We start from the raw sequence: 16,768 nt of genomic DNA on the forward strand, positions 1-16,768 counted from the left end.
TTAACTGAAGGGTGGCACATGTATTCTGTAAACTTGCTGTGCAAGCTGCTATGGCTAAGGTGATTAGCTGGTGTGGAGCCAAATGAAATACTGATCCTGTTACTCAACACTTAAGCCACCTTAAAGAAGATCCATTATAATAATAATAATAAATAATTCTTTATATAGCGCACACAGGTTACGCTGCACAGAGTTTGCCAAATCAGTCCCTATGGGGCTCACTATCTAATCGACCTACCAGTATGTTTTGGAATGTGGGAGATTGTATTGGAAGAATGCCCTAAAATGATGAGAGTTATGTTTCTAAAATATTTTGTTTGTATTAAAGGAGTTTCGACTGATCAGCTGCTGTAAAGTGTAAATTGTTGGTCCAGTGATATGGCATCTATTGGTCACATGGTCTGTCTACAGCTCAATCCCATTCAAATAAATGGGGATGAACTGCAACACCAAACACAGCCACTATGCAATGTATGGCACTAGAAACCTGTAGTCTCTTAAAAGTATCCTGTGCTGCCCCGGACTAACTGATATTTAAAGGAAACCTACCACTTGTAGTGGCAGGTTTCCGATGGCAATACCGGGCACCAGCTCAGGGTGAGCTGGTGCCGGAGCTTATTTTAGTTAGTGTTTTAAACCGCGGTATCGCGGTTTAAAACACTTTTTAAACTTTATAGCCGGCGCAGGCAGGTACGCGCTCGGCGCTTACCGTGCACGCGGCTACATAGGAAGTGAATGAGAGCCGCGTGCACGGTAAGCGCCGAGCGCGTACCTCCCTGCGCCGGCTATAAAGTTTAAAAAGTGTTTTAAACCGCGATACCGCGGTTTAAAACACTAACTAAAATAAGCTCCGGCACCAGCTCACCCTGAGCTGGTGCCCAGTATTGCCATCGGAAACCTGCCACTACAAGTGGTAGGTTTCCTTTAAGACCTTACAGATGGGTCATCAAGATCTATGTTCCTGAAACCCCCTTTAAGCCATAAAAAGTGACAAACCTCAAAAGGGTAAAAGAGGACATTGTAGAAAGTACATTGCATACCCCACTTGAGGCTAGTAATTTAGGGGAGTAAAACCTGATGACGGGTTCTCTTTCAGAAAACTATTTGAGGTTTGACACTTTTTTTATGGCTTCTTGAGATGTATTCTGTACGGGTAACACTTATATGTAGTGTCGCTAACCTCATTGTATAACAATACTTTGGTAAACTGATTGCATTCGGGTATTGGCAGTGTGGCAGCGGGTTTCCTTTACTTCTCAATGATAACACTGATTTCTTATGTTAGGACTGAGAAACAAAGAAATGAAGCCCTGCTGAACGCTGAGAAACTGACACGAGCTTTCCAGCAATACAAGAAGAATGTTGCTGAGAAGATGGAAAAGGTAAAAAACATTTCTTATTGTTTTGACTCTACAAAGTCCATGCTAAAGGCCAGGTCTGGACAAGCATAGTACAGGTACATTGTAAAGGAAATCTACCCTCAATATCCATCATGATAAACCAGGGACACTTACTCATAGATCCAGGCACGGTGGCTGTGGTAATCTTCTTATATTTCTTATCCATGGCCTCCTTCCTTCTAGAATCAACTTTTAAGATTATGCTAATGAGCCAGAAGGGATATTAAAAGAGCCCCTCTATGCTGTATCGTCAAAGGATGTCATACTGTCTCCCTCTTTCCCCTGCTCCCTCAGCACTTCTTTCCCATGATATCATCTCACTGCTGCAAAGGAAGATTCAGCACACAGTGGGAGGGGGAAGTGCACTTTGTAACAGCCTGTGAGTCTGCAGCACGGAGGGGCTCTGGTAATGCCCCCCAGAACCTGTCAGGCTTATTAGCATAATTTTTAAAGTTGCTTTTAGAGGGAAGGAGGCAATGGATAACAAATATAAGAAGATTGACAAAGTATCTACGAGTAAGTGACCCGGGGTTTATCCATGTTTGATGGTAGATTTTCTTTTCTTTTCCACACCCATTGGATTGTCCAGTCCTTTTTTGTGAACTTTTATTCCATTTATTTGGATTACAGAGGACACTTTTTGTTAGTGGGTTCCCATCTTCTGCACATGTATCCCCATACTTTGCTGTGACTGGACAACCCCTTGAATTTTAATTGCAGAATTTTTTTTTCTCTAACTGAATTTTACAAAAACAATTTTATGTTAGGTGTCTTAAGTTCTTAAATCTAATACACGGTTATTGTATGGATCATTTTAGGTTCAGAAAGAAGGGGATCTGAATCTCCAGGACTGTAGGAGAGAACGAGAAGAGTTGCTGGAGAAGTGTAAAAATCTGGAGAATGAACTGGAAACCACTAGGGACCTTTTAAGGTGCTGCACTATTTTATGCAGATCAGAGGCCATTTGTAATAACAAAAAATTAAGTAGAAATCTGAAATTTTAGTTTAGTTAGTAGTATTTTTTTTTCTTTTACACTTTAGAAACATCACGTGTGAAATGACCGATGAGAAAGAGAAGCAGAAAACTGCGGAGAAGAAAAACCTAGAGCTGATTTCTCTCCTGACACAGTCCAATCAGAGGATTCTTAGACTGGAGAGTGATCTTGAAAATAAAGAGAAGTTGCAAAAAAACAATGAATCTCTTCAACATGAAAACAAGGACTTAAAGGAGCGTCTTGCAGAACTGGTAAACAAGCAGAAAATGAAGCTCTCTGATCCCGAGTTTGTGGATATTGAGGCCATGTCACACTTAAAGTGTGTGTTTCTTTTTGTTGTTTTTGTTTTTTACCACCAGGATGAAGGATTGTAAACCAAGTACACTGTGTTATTTGCCCCCTCTGGCATGATCTGCTCTTCTTTTATCTTCTTATGCCCTGGTTTTTAAGATAAAAAAAAGACATTACAGATTATGCAAATGAGCCTGAGGGGCTCCATTAACAACTATGGAGCCTGGAGCTCCTTAGGCTTGTTTGCATAGTTTTAAAAGCCTTTTTTTGTAAAAAAAGATACAAGAAGAACAGATCATTCCAGAGGGGGCACACACCAGTATGTCAGTGTGCTTGGTTTACAGTCCTTCATCCTGGTGGTAGATGTCCTTTAAAGAAGCCGCCACCAGTCATTATAATCTGACAGAAGGTTGTAGAGAAACACCCTTCTTTATTTTTTTGTTTATATCCGGTTTTTAAGATCTTCCCAGTTTATTCCATCAGTTAATGAGGCAGTAGGTTCCCCAGGGTCATGTCCTCGGCACCGGAGCACTTCGTCACAAGTTACAAAGAATTAGATATGCACTATATGCATAGGTTATTGATATGATTTTTTTGTTTCTGCATTTGTCCTACAGAATGACTTTTCAGATCCTCGACCTCTAAGCAATGACATGATGGAAAATATAAAGAAATTAGACTCTGAGGACAGCAGATCGCTCATCGCAGAACTTAGGTCTGTGGTTATATAAAGATCACATATCAACATCCAGTGGTTACATTATTCATATCTCATATATATATAATATATAAGTATGTATAAATAATGTCATTCTTTTTAGGGCTGAATTGTCAAAGAAAGAAGCTGAAAATCAAGAACTTCAAGCTAAACTTTTTAGTGCGAATAGCAGTCACGTACTGGACACTGAACCAGTAAAATTAACCATTCACCAATCAGGTCAGTTGTCCAGGATTTGACAAAAGGCTCCCAAAAAGCTGAATATAGAGTAATCTTGGTTGAAAGGAGGATTTAATATTTTAATGGTCGAGATTATCCCGACATTGTAGGTAATGGAATTCCAATCTTGGATATTTATGGTGTATCCAGAATATATAACAAAAATGTCAAAAAATGTGGGTCTTGCACCGTCCCCATCTCTCAATTGCAGTGGGTGGAATAGTGGCTTCATGTTCACAGTTCTGTCTATTCACTTCAGGCAGGCAGAGTCCCATAGAAGTAAAGGGAGGGAGTGCATGTGCATCCCCATTCTTATAAGTGTTCAAAAAAAGAATACCCCTTAATATTAATAATAATAGTAATAATTTACTATATTGATTTTTGGATGATTACAAGGGGGGTATTTAACCCCTTTGTCATCAGTTGTCATTGGTGCTTGTATGGTCAGGACTGATAGTCGTCATTGGTGCCTGAATGTCCAGATCAGATATTTGCAGTTCCCTTCTGGTCTTCTTTAAATCACGATGTCTTTGGAACCACTTTGCAATTTTAACTTTTTTTTCATGACATGGGGCTTCAACTTGATAGAATAATTTCATTAATAACATTTTTTTTATAGAATTGGGAGACAAATCACTAAAAATGTGAAAAGTATGCAGTTTTTTTGGTCATTTTTCCCATTTTAAAATATTTTATAGATTGTCAATTCATCATCCAGATTCGGTCTAAAGACAGATGCAGGGGGTGCACATACTTTTGCAAAGTGTCTTCTGCATCTCCTTTTATTTTAAGCCGACAGGCTGAACCATAGCACCTAGAAACACTATTCTGTGTTCTATTAAAGGGGTATTCAAGGAACAAGCATAATTCATTTTGGAATGATTCCTTAAAATATAAGATAATGGGGCTCATTTACTAAGGGTCGCTCACTGCACTTTTGTCAGACTGTTCACCTTTTTCTAAAACGGCTTGCACAGGTATTTAATAAGTGTGGGTGCTGGGATTGTGGTGCATGCAACCCTTTTTTGCGCAGCTGCGTTGGCTTCTAGGCAACAGATTTTAGGACGCGTGCCGATGGACGATCCGACTGATTCGGACTGAGCGCAGTGATATATACACTCACCGGCCACTTCATTAGGTACACCTGTCCAACTGCTCATTAACACTTAATTTCTAATCAGCCAATCACATGGCGGCAACTCAGTGCATTTAGGCATGTAGACATGGTCAAGACAATCTCCTGCAGTTCAAACCGAGCATCAGTATGGGGAAGAAAGGTGATTTGAGTGCCTTTGAACGGGGCATGGTTGTTGGTGCCAGAAGGGCTGGTCTGAGTATTTCAGAAACTGCTGATCTACTGGGATTTCCACGCACAACCATCTCTAGGGTTTACAGAGAATGGTCCGAAAAAGAAAAAACATCCAGTGAGCGGCAGTTCTGTGGGCGGAAATGCCTTGTTGATGCCAGAGGTCAGAGGAGAATGGGCAGACTGGTTTGAGCTGATAGAAAGGCAACAGTGACTCAAATCGCCACCCGTTACAACCAAGGTAGGCAGAAGAGCATCTCTGAAAGCACAGTACGTCGAACTTTGAGGCAGATGGGCTACAGCAGCAGAAGACCACACCGGGTGCCACTCCTTTCAGCTAAGAACAGGAAACTGAGGCTACAATTTGCACAAGCTCATCGAAATTGGACAGTAGAAGATTGGAAAAACGTTGCCTGGTCTGATGAGTCTCGATTTCTGCTGCGACATTCGGATGGTAGGGTCAGAATTTGGCGTCAACAACATGAAAGCATGGATCCATCCTGCCTTGTATCAACGGTTCAGGCCGGTGGTGGTGGTGTCATGGTGTGGGGAATATTTTCTTGGCACTCTTTGGGCCCCTTGGTACCAATTGAGCATCGTTGCAACGCCACAGCCTACCTGAGTATTGTTGCTGACCATGTCCATCCCTTTATGACCACAATGTACCCAACATCTGATGGCTACTTTCAGCAGAATAATGCGCCATGTCATAAAGCTGGAATCATCTCAGACTGGTTTCTTGAACATGACAATGAGTTCACTGTACTCAAATGGCCTCCACAGTCACCAGATCTCAATCCAATAGAGCATCTTTGGGATGTGGTGGAACGGGAAATTCGCATCATGGATGTGCAGCCGACAAATCTGCGGCAACTGTGTGATGCCATCATGTCAATATGGAGCAAAATCTCTGAGGAATGCTTCCAGCACCTTGTTGAATCTATGCCACGAAGAATTGAGGCAGTTCTGAAGGCAAAAGGGGGTCCAACCCGTTACTAGCATGGTGTACCTAATAAAGTGGCCGGTGAGTGATTTTATATATATATATGCGTTATCTGCACTGGACATGTGCTGATATGAGGTATATAGCCCTATGGCAGTCGTAAAGGGGTTAAAGTTGCCACTTTTATCAGTTTTGTTAAAAGTGGGTCCAATAAATTTATCATTAATGAAGTAAAAAAACTAACCTAATTAACAATGAAAATTTATGCCGTACCCTGGCAGGTGTAAATTCATATTCTGGCACAGGAAAGGGTCTACTCCTCCTAGTATTATGATGCATCTTTATGCCACAGCCCCAGCTTAAATAATTTTGTCTTATTGATTCCATCAAAAGTAATGCCTCACATATGACCCAGTTGTAACATGTAAAGGTAGTTCCTTTTTTAATTAATTTTTTTTTTTAATGGCATCGTACATTTTGGGTATTTTGGATTACATTGCAGAAGCTGAGACGTCGGTGAGCAAACGGTTACAAGAAGAAAATGAAAGACTGACTGACGCTGTGAAGGAACTGAAGCGGAAACTCGGTAAAGCCCAAGCTGAAACGGCAAATACCAAGCTTTCCATGGCTCAGAGAACCAGCCAGTTTCAGCTCATCCAGGAAGAGCTGCTGCAGAAAGCTTCAAAAACAAGCAAGATGGAACAAGAAGTGAGTGCAGAGAGGTGTGACATGTGCGCGCTGTCATTATACACCACTATGTTCCCTCTGAGGAGCTTGTGGACGGCTTTTCTGTGTAACATATGCCTGTCCTTAGATGTTTCACTCCTTGCTTTTTCAGTCAGTGTCCTTCAGTCAGTTCTTACAAATGCATGGACAAGGTTTACCAAAACATAGCTGTCACAAGTGGCCCACCAAAGGTAGAAACATGCTAAGAGCTCCTCCTGAGTGAGCAGTAATCAGATCCAGATGGCGGTGTGCGTGCTGTTTAAAGGGGTTACCCGAGGGTTAATAAAATAACCCATTGGTAGCCGAGATGGAGCGGGTTAAATTAAATATGTACTTGCCTCCCGGGCCATCCCAGCCTCCACCGCTGTAATCTCGAGTCCGTGCCCCATGTAAACGAAAAAGGGCACAGAAGCCGCACTGCGCTCATCTTCTGGCCGGCCACGCCCACCCATCCCGCATGATACAACACGGGGAATAGGGACCGTTGGGTGTGGGCAGCCACCTCTGTTGCTGAGCGCAGCCGTTGTTTTACGTTGGACACGAACCGGAGAGATCACCGCGCTGGAGGCTGGGAAGGCACAAGGACATGTTTATTATTATTATTATTATTTATTTATTTTTTTTAAATCTCCCCCTCCCGGCCACCAATTCTTTGTTGTTGTTTTTTTTTATACCCTTATATAAACCATTTAAGTGCTGGGTTAAGGTTGGGTTCCACTGCGACACTTAAAAAGTAAACCACCAGAATCTGTCCCACCATTCACAACTTTTAAGAAAGAAACGCACCACCATGGTCGGTCCGTGAATCATTGACCTTGTGATGGCTGGATTTCACAGATTGTCCAAAGTAAGGAGGATAAAAGTCTAATCTTCAGTTATATATGATGCAGGGAGTCCCTACTTCCCTGCAAAACAGCAGTACTATAATATAATCATGATTATATTCCTGTGTTTCTCAGAGTCCTCTCCTGTGAAATCCAGCCGGTGATTAACAGGCCAACCACGTCATATGCCACTGGCCTTAAAGGGGTGTGCCGCTCTTTTTTTAATTGCACATGTTCCTTTATTGCCTTTGGCTAATACCTGAATGATCATCAAGTGATTCAGCATTACTGCAACTTACTTTTGTACTGTCTGCAGACGTTCCATGGCTCTTTATTTTCATCTGAGCTCTGATGAATAGGAGGGGCTGTAACAGGCGAGTTATTGCTTCTCCTGCTCCCTCCCTCCTCTCCACTCTTTCTGTCTCTTCCACCAAGGAAGGACTGGGGGAAAAAAAGTCCTGGTGGGGGACAGGCTGGAGCAGTGAGAGCGCTATCAAAGGAGGCTAAAACACAGGTACAGGTACATGCAGAGACATGGAAGAGATTTATTGAAGAGTGGCCAACCCCTTTAATGGCAGTTGTCTACTGTGTTATACAGCAGACTCCTGCTCTATGATGAGATGACAAAGGTTGTGACCCCTCTCCATACTCTGTGCATTACTATTTTGGCGTTAAAGGGTTTAGACTAAAAAGGGAATTGTTTTTTCTTTTTAAAAGTATAGACGGCCACTTTAAGAATTCTCGTTTGCATTGTAGATTGTTTTGAAACAATGACATTACAATATTAAGGAATAAGCTAGACTCTATTCTTAAAGAGAATTTGGCATGCAAATTAACCCACCCAAAATAATGGCTTCATTAAAAACCATGATTATGATTAAAAAGCATTGTCCGCATCCCTAAATGGCTCCTTTCCTTGGCTGCAATGTTGCAAAAATCAGTCTGTAAACTTATATTCAATTCACCTGATGTGAGTCACGCATATTAAAAGTTTGATTTGCATCTTAAAGGAGTTGGCCACTTTCTTATATAGGTAATTTACCGATATATGTTTTTCAAATGTTCTTCACTGTTTTCTTGTACATCAAGCCCCCTGGTACACAAATGGGTTTTACCTCATCAGCTGTCATTCCTGTCCATAAAATGGATGGTCATGTGACCTCTAACTGTCCATGAACCTTATGATGGTGTTCGGTCTCACTTCCATCTGTAACACCCTTGATTAAAGCTTTGCCTGCGCCATTTAAAGGATTAACATTTGTGATTGGTGTCACAGGTGATAGAGGTTGGTTTGGGTACCGGGTCTAAACCTTTTCTTTCAAGGTTCGGCTGAACCCGATGGAGTCCACTCATCCCTACTGATAAGCTAAACCCATGCAAGTGGTTCAGAACTATTAATAAATGTATATTGGTAAATGACCTAAAATCCTGTGTCCCCACTTACACATGTATGCTGTAATTGTCTATAACATTATACACATATAATTTTATATGCATCAACATATGTGCAAAAATCAAATGATTCTTATACATTTTATTGGCAGATGACAAAGCGATCTTTGAAGATTTCCTCTCTCCAGAAATTATTAGAAGAGAAGTCTGAAGCTTACGCATGTGCTGCAGCGAGGAACACCAAGCTGGAGGAGGAACTAATGGTAACACATTATCCAGACTGCTTTCATCATGTGACACCATAGCGAAAGGCTGGGATTTATTTAAAAGAAAAAAAAATCCTTTCTTACTGCAAAAAAGTCTTTCTTTGGATCCGATTTTTAAAGTGGATAATTGCCATAGATTCTGATCCAAAATCCAGTGTGTGAAGTAAAATTCTATGAGCAGTTTACTTTTGCAATAGAGGCATCTTCCCATTGTATCACTACAATTCCTTTTATTTCAAAAGATCCACTGTGGGAGAATAATATGTTTTTGATTTATTTTTAAGGATTTCAAAGCTCAAATATGTCACCTGGAGGAAAACATTACTAAAGAACACCAAGACGTTCTCGTGGCATTTGAAAGGTCAAAAAATATGCACCTGGAGCAACAGAATGAACTCAAGAAACAGCTAGAACACGTAAGACCAAGCGGTGCCAGGTTACATATTTCTAATACATGAAATAAATATAAAACCCCACCCCATCACTTACAGTGTGAGCACATAATGCAGTTTAATTTATTATGGGGACGATGGTGACAGAAAATGCAAACCCCAGCTAGATCTGGCGGCCTCAGACACTGGATGGAGTAGCAGAGTGTACATGGTATGTGACCATCATATGTATATGTTATTTATGATCCATCCTATACATTTTAAGAAAAGCATAAGCTAATTGGAACTGTATAATTTTTCTATTAATTTGCTGACTGCTTGGTTGACCATTTTAGGGCCACTTCACATTTTGCTGTTTTTTTGAACCCATTCAGTGTGCAGGCCACGAGCACGTACTGGACATCTATAGACATACTGTCAGACCAAGATAGTATACTTTTGGCCTGAATCTGGTTATCATACAGCAGGAAACACTGCACTAGTTCATCATGCAGGCTGCTGTAAGAAAAGGTATTCATTTAATGTAGCTTGAGGGAGACAGGTGATACACTATGGCATCCATCTCCAGCCTCTGTCAAATTGAAACCTAGGTTGTGCCTTAGTAATATAACTGTACATATATGCATCAAATAAAGATACCCTGAACATTAAGCAGCAGGATATCATTGCGTAGTGATGTCTGCTTTGGCTCCTTTCACACAAATGTGTGGAGGACCGATCGCATAATTTGCGGCCAGATATCGGTCCCCACAGACGCCTATGGCGCCTCTCCGTGGTACGGTGACCACACATGTGTCTGCGTACCATTCATGGGAAAAAGATGGAGCGTGCTCTATCTTTTTCTGTGTGTAGGGCCAGGCACAATGCCTTGCTAGGGAACGCACAGCTGTATGCTCTCCTAGGCAAGTATCCGATCGCGTGTAAGAGGCCTTACAGAGAGGGTAAGAAAACTATACTGTAAGTCCGGAATCCTTCTAATGTATACATAAAATAGAAGTAATGCTATGTATGTATATAAAATAGAAATGAAGAAAAGCGTGATTCCATCCTAATCCTGTGTATGGTGGTGCCATTACTTGATCCTATATCAAAATTCAACACCCTGTCACCCTCAAAAATCACACTAGGAGCTGCTTACTAAAGTAAGCAGCTCCCAGTGCTAAAACAGACGCAGCGGTATTACACTGCTAGCGTTATCAGAAACTTCCGATAACTGAAACAGACACTTTCCCGCAGTACCCTGGAAACGCCGGACCGCTCTCAAAGCAGTCCAGCATATTCATGAGGAGACAAGATTAGGGGTGGTGACTGCTGCATGACACGCGGAAATCACCGCGGACCGCCCCCTCGTGAATACACCGCTTTATTGTACAGTGCAGCAATGTATGTTAGCGTTATCTGAGGTTTCCAATAACACTAGCAGTGTAACATTGCTGCGTCTGTTTTAGCACTAGGAGCTGCTTACTTTAGGGGCTTATTTACTAAGGGTCCGCGGATTGCATTTTTAATCAGACTATTCATGGTTTTCGGAATTTGCGCCACTGGGACAGGGATTTAGAAGGGGATTGTGTCAACATGATTGGATTTTGGCACAGCAGCCAAAATCGGGGCAGACGATCTGACTGATTCAGACTGAGCGCGGGATTGTGTCGCAAGTAATGCACTTGCATACACCGGGAAGGAGAAGGTGAACTCCGGCGGACCTGAACAGGGAAGTGACACATGCAGGATATGGGGCGCACGATGTTAGTGAATCGCGGCAGAGTATCGGGAACTCCTCCGGACGAGTAAGTAAATGAGCCCCATTGTATGCAATGGCTGTATAACAGGATGCAAAAGTTTCCATCCTGCCCCTCATAGTCCGCCCTACTGAGATACATCCTGGGGCAGATTTATTTTGCCTTCTCTGCCACAAATAGCCCATCCCTGCTTTTCCACCCTCCATGTCACTTTGGGCATATCACAGAGGGGCTTTGGGTGGCAGGTGCATGAACACCCCAGCCAGTCATATTGATCAGTAGAAATCTCTGCCAGGTCAGTCCTGGTCTAAACAGGTCCAGCCTGGTGAGATTAATGTACGCCTCCATCTATTAGAGCCCCTTAGTACATCCCATGTTTTGTTCAAATTGTATCAAATGTATCAAATTTCTGTATTTATTGTTCAATTCACAGAATAATGGAGTCTTATAAAAATTCTTATTTTAACTTTCAAGCTCAATTGTCAACTTGAATTAAAGAAACTGGAAGTGTCTGAACAGGAGTTTTCCATCCGTAAACTTCATGAAGATGCAGAGGCAAAACAACTGCATGTGGAGTCTCTAGATAGCATGCTGGTCCAAGCAAGGAAGGTAAAGTCTGTTTTCTTATTCAATATACAATATATTTATGTATACAGGCGGTCCCCTACTTAAGAACACATGACTTACAGACAACCCCTAGTTACAAACGGACCTCTGGATGTTGATAATTTACTCTACTTTAGCCATAAGCAAGAATAAACCGCTATAACAGTTATCAAATGTGTCTTCAATTAAGATTTATTATTAATCCTGGTTCTGATGACAAGCCAACATTTTTAAAATCCAATTGTCACAGAGACCAAAAAAAATTTGTCTGTGGTCCCAATTTTAAAATATACAGTTCTGACTTGCATACAAATTCAACTTGAGAACAAACCTACAGAACCTGTGTCATACATAACTCGTGGACTACCTGTATATGTACATTTTCATCAGCGTTCATGTTGTCATATATTTATGGAGATAAACAATCTCAGGAGGATTATTGTTTAAATTCAGTAGCAAATCTGGAGCTACAGTGAATATACATTTAACATTTGGATTTTACAGTACAGGCAGTCCCCTACTCAAGGACACCTGACTTACAGTCGATCCCTAGTTACAGATGGACCCCTCTGCCTACTGTGATCTCTGGTGATGCTCTCAGGATATATTACTTTAGTCCCAGGCTGCAATGATCAGCTGTAAAATGTCTATAATGAAGGTTTATTGATAATCCTTGTTCCCATGACAGCACAAAATTTGGAAAATCCAATTCTCACTGCGACAAAAGAAAATTTTTAGTCTACAGCTACAATTATAAAATGTACAGTTCCAACTTGCATACAAATTCAATTTAAGAGCATAAATTCAATTTAAGAGCCTAAAGAACCTATCTTGTACGTAATCCGGGAACTTCCTGTATATTTTTCCTATGCATTGCAAATTTGCAAAGTGAATTTACGTAATGCATGTTTTGCGGTGTTTAGGGGAAATTTAACATCTTATCCAATTGGTCAGAGCTTTACTGTGGTGCGGATTTGTGTCTGGCGACATTAGCAACATTTAGACTATTTATAGATGTGCCATAAGATTGCTCATAACAGAAAGCTTTTTTTCCCACTACCTTATATCGTATATTGTACATAGGAACTGGAGCTACAGAGAAAAGGTGCAGCTGATACTGTGAAAGTACTTGAGAACCAATTGGATAATGAAGCTATGAAGGTAAGCTTCCTGTATTAGATCTAGAGACGCTAGACATTGGGGCAGATTTACTCACTTGTCCGACGTGGATTTGGGTCCGGCACGAATTCACTAAGAACGTGCGTCCAAGTTTCTTCATGTGTCGCTGCTGCGCCATGGTCTGTCGGAGTTCACCTTCTTCTACCCGGTGCATGTGAGTGCTTGACCTTGCGACACAAAACCTTTTTTTAAATTCTGCAGCTTGTCCGAATCCATCGGGTTGTCTGACAGCCACGCCCCCCGTTTTCTTTTTCGTGCAAGCCGGCGCTGATGCGCCAAAATCCGGTTGTGTGCGCCAAAATCCCAGGGAAATTTGGCGGAAAACTGAAATATTTGGGAAACCCGACAAAAGTGTGTCTGATGGACCCTTAGTAAATGAGCCCCATTATTTAGAAGTGTTGCTCCTCTTATACATGGAGGCAGAGTAACGGCATCTCTCAGTTTCTGTGTTCTCTCTTCACTGACAGGTTACACAGCTCGAATCGGCCTTAACAGTGTGTAAAGAAGAACTGGGATTATATTTACAGCAACTGGAAGAAAACCGAGAAAGGTTTGAAAATCAGATCAAGAAAAAGTCAGAAGAGGTGAATATCATGAAGTGATTGATTCTTTGCTAGCTGTGAATACTGAAAATGAATTTCATGGGGGCCATATTATCACCTGTCATATATAGCAAAAAGCTATTCCCATTTGCTACATGCCATCATATTGCGGAGGAGGGAATTTTGCAGCAAATATAGCACTTTTGAACTGTGTTGTTGTGATTGCTGTATGTTATATTTTATGCCGGTATAACTAAATAATGGGAACGTATGGTTAATGTCATCACTGTACATTCATTTTGCTGTAAAGGTTCAGTGCTTACAAAATGAAATTAAATTAAGGACCCAAAGTCTTCAGGAAACCACAGAAGAGAACGTGCGCTTACAGCAAACCCTGCAACAGCAGCAGCAGATGTTACAGCAGGGAACTACCCGGATTGGGGACCTCGAAGACACCCAAGCGGAGCTGGAAAAACAGGTGCAGCATTTCAAGTCTATATCTTGTCTTTGGCAACTTATTATCATAGAATCTAACTCTGTACCATTGAATAAATGGATATTTTATATTATAAAATTACATTGCTCAAAGAACGTATTTAGTCCTCGTAATGTTGTAAAGAACTAGTTAAGTTAACCCCTTACCGACATGTGACGTAATACTATGTCACATGCCGGGTGCGGGTGCATGGAGAGGGCTCTCCATAGCCACTAAGTCTTGCGCCATCGAAGCCTCGGGTCTTCCCAAGACCCAAAGCTTCTTTGGGTTCACCCATTCATTACAAAGTGCTAAAACCTATACAAATTTGTTATCTACGTAACTGTACCGACCCAAAGAATAAAGTAGACATGGGACATTGGGGCATAAAGTGAGATCGGCACAAATGTGTTTTTTTTACCAACTTCACTGCATTTGGAATTTTTTTCCCGCTTCCCATTTCATGGCATGTAATATTAAATACCACCATTTTGAATTGTAATTTGTTACACAGAAAATAAGCCATTACACAGCTCTGTACATGGAAAAATAAAAAAGTAACAGATTTTTGAAGGTGGGGAGTGAAAAATGAAAACACAAAAACGAAAAAGGGCTGCGGCGTTAAGGGGTTAAAGGGGTTGGCCACTTTTACCTCATGTTTTTTTTTGTAATGTGTGGGGAGCAGGATATTACGGTAGGTAATTTGAAATTAGCAAGATATTCCTGTCCATAAAACAGCCATAGAGGGAAGGTCATGTGATCTCTATCTGTCCATGAGCAATAGGCCTGCCAGGTCCTTAATCTTTTATATTCGTTAATACCATAATTCATAATGGCCAACCCTATTAAACCTTTTCGGCTACATTGAAATGTAGCCAAAGAGGACACAAAATTAATAAAAGCCACTGTACAGGGAACATTTGTGGAGATTTCACATGAAGACAACAAAGCAATAATGTTTCTTTAACCAGACACTGAGAAAAAAACACTATTTTGGAAACGTGTATTGTACCAATAGCAATTTTTAAAAATTAAATTTAGTCTTTGACTCTGAGAGTATAAGGATCTTGCTGTCAGCAGCCCCATCATGTTCAGCACTAAATCTGCCCTTTAAGGTGATTAGTCAATCTTTGATTTTTCCACAGGTCTCCATTTTAGCGTTTGAACTTGAGAAGCAAAAGTCTTCTTCTTGGGTCAATATAGAAGCAGCATCGGAGAAGCTTCAGGTCGCTAATAAGGAGTTGGATTGCAAAACTCATCAAGTTCATGAGTTAAGCGACACGGTGAGGTAAGTAGCGGGTAAACAAATATAAGCATAAAACCACATTTAAATACATGTAGCCAAAAGTATGACCAAAGATAAACAATGGGAGTACTCGCCAACCGTAAGCAAAAATGATTTTATCTTACCGGGTACCAGGTCACAGGAGCTACAAGTACAAAAGGAGTCAATAGAACGATGGAGTCAGGATGAGTCTTTAGACACCGAACAACCCTGTATAGCTCCCACTGTGACAAGGACCGTACCCAGTTATATCACTCTACGGGACTGGGTCACCCGTAAGTGCTAAGTGTTTCTATACACCATCCCCTCATCAGAGGATAGACTAACTCCACTAGGGCACATGGTGGACCAAGCCGCAGCATTTGTTTATAGCAGACATCTTTGTGCTGCGATCTTGGCGTATTCTGACCACTGCCCAGGCTCCATAGTACTAGGCTTGGCCCACACAATATCTACAATAATTATTACATTATTTGCTTTTAAAAATTTTTTTTTAATTTCTGTGTAATAATATTTTTTTTTCCCTATTCCAGTCAGCTTAGGATTGAATTGGACCTTTGCAACGAAAAATTGAAGCAAGCGGAAAGCGATCTGATAACTGCAACTGTGGATGTGGAATCAAAAAGCGACAAATTGAGTCAACTGGAGTTGATGTTATCGAGGACACAAATGGATCTGAGTGATAAGACCCAGCATGGTGAGATCTGCTTTGCTTTCATGGCTTTCCAGTTTTGCACAGTTTTTCGGTGTAGAGGAGGATGTGACTGCACTACGGCTGATATGACATGTGATGTACATGGTGTATCCTAATGTCAGAATGTAACTGGTTTATTTTAGTGGCTTTGCTGCAAGAGAGAGTAGCCATTGCTGAGAATGATGTGGCTAAAAAAGCAGAGATGGAACTGGAATTACAGAGCAACACAAAACTTGTTGAGGAGCTACAAGAGACGCTGACCAAGACTCATCTGTCTGCAGGGGAGAAGGACATAATAATACAAAACCTTAGAGAAGAATTAAGGTGGGTTTGTAATAATCTTATCTGAGGCGATAGGTGCACATAACCATTTATTTTCAAATTCACCAACTCACTGTGAATTTTATGGTTATCACATGTTCCAAAAGCCCATTGCATGACAAAAGCATACGTGCTTTTGTCATGTTGGTGGGATGTGTAGATCAAATAATATAGGCACCATACAAAAGTACCTGGCTCGCAGCCAACGTCAGGGTACAGCCAGATATAGTATAATGCCAATATTCTATAAAGTAACCACAGGATCAAGTAAGGAAGTACAATAGGATCATATATTATTATTATTATTATTATTATTATTATTATTATTCAGCAATATTAACCAAAGTAGACGAAGTACACAAAATGTATAAGTCAATTGCATATCTTACAGTCCCATAAAGTATCCCATTAAATAGCATAAGCAAGAAAAAGAAAGAAAAAAAGAAACATAAAAA

At 41.0% G+C, this 16,768-nt stretch overlaps 1 protein-coding gene across 2 annotated transcripts in view; it reads left to right on the forward strand.

Annotated features, from left to right (window-relative positions):
* Positions 1-16,768, forward strand: part of CCDC18 (coiled-coil domain containing 18) — a 33,604-nt gene that overhangs the window by 6,221 nt on the left and 10,615 nt on the right. For both annotated transcript variants that reach the window (XM_072128129.1, XM_072128128.1), the window contains exons 7-21: positions 1,286-1,382; positions 2,219-2,331; positions 2,442-2,646; positions 3,304-3,401; positions 3,508-3,623; positions 6,375-6,580; positions 8,967-9,077; positions 9,365-9,496; positions 11,686-11,820; positions 12,901-12,978; positions 13,464-13,580; positions 13,849-14,016; positions 15,159-15,301; positions 15,832-15,995; positions 16,136-16,316. In XM_072128129.1, the coding sequence (XP_071984230.1) occupies positions 1,286-1,382; positions 2,219-2,331; positions 2,442-2,646; positions 3,304-3,401; positions 3,508-3,623; positions 6,375-6,580; positions 8,967-9,077; positions 9,365-9,496; positions 11,686-11,820; positions 12,901-12,978; positions 13,464-13,580; positions 13,849-14,016; positions 15,159-15,301; positions 15,832-15,995; positions 16,136-16,316 (2,064 nt within the window). The remainder of the gene's footprint in view (positions 1-1,285; positions 1,383-2,218; positions 2,332-2,441; positions 2,647-3,303; positions 3,402-3,507; positions 3,624-6,374; positions 6,581-8,966; positions 9,078-9,364; positions 9,497-11,685; positions 11,821-12,900; positions 12,979-13,463; positions 13,581-13,848; positions 14,017-15,158; positions 15,302-15,831; positions 15,996-16,135; positions 16,317-16,768) is intronic.

This window comes from Engystomops pustulosus, chromosome 10 (assembly GCF_040894005.1).
Source record: "Engystomops pustulosus chromosome 10, aEngPut4.maternal, whole genome shotgun sequence".
NCBI lineage: Eukaryota > Metazoa > Chordata > Amphibia > Anura > Leptodactylidae > Engystomops > Engystomops pustulosus.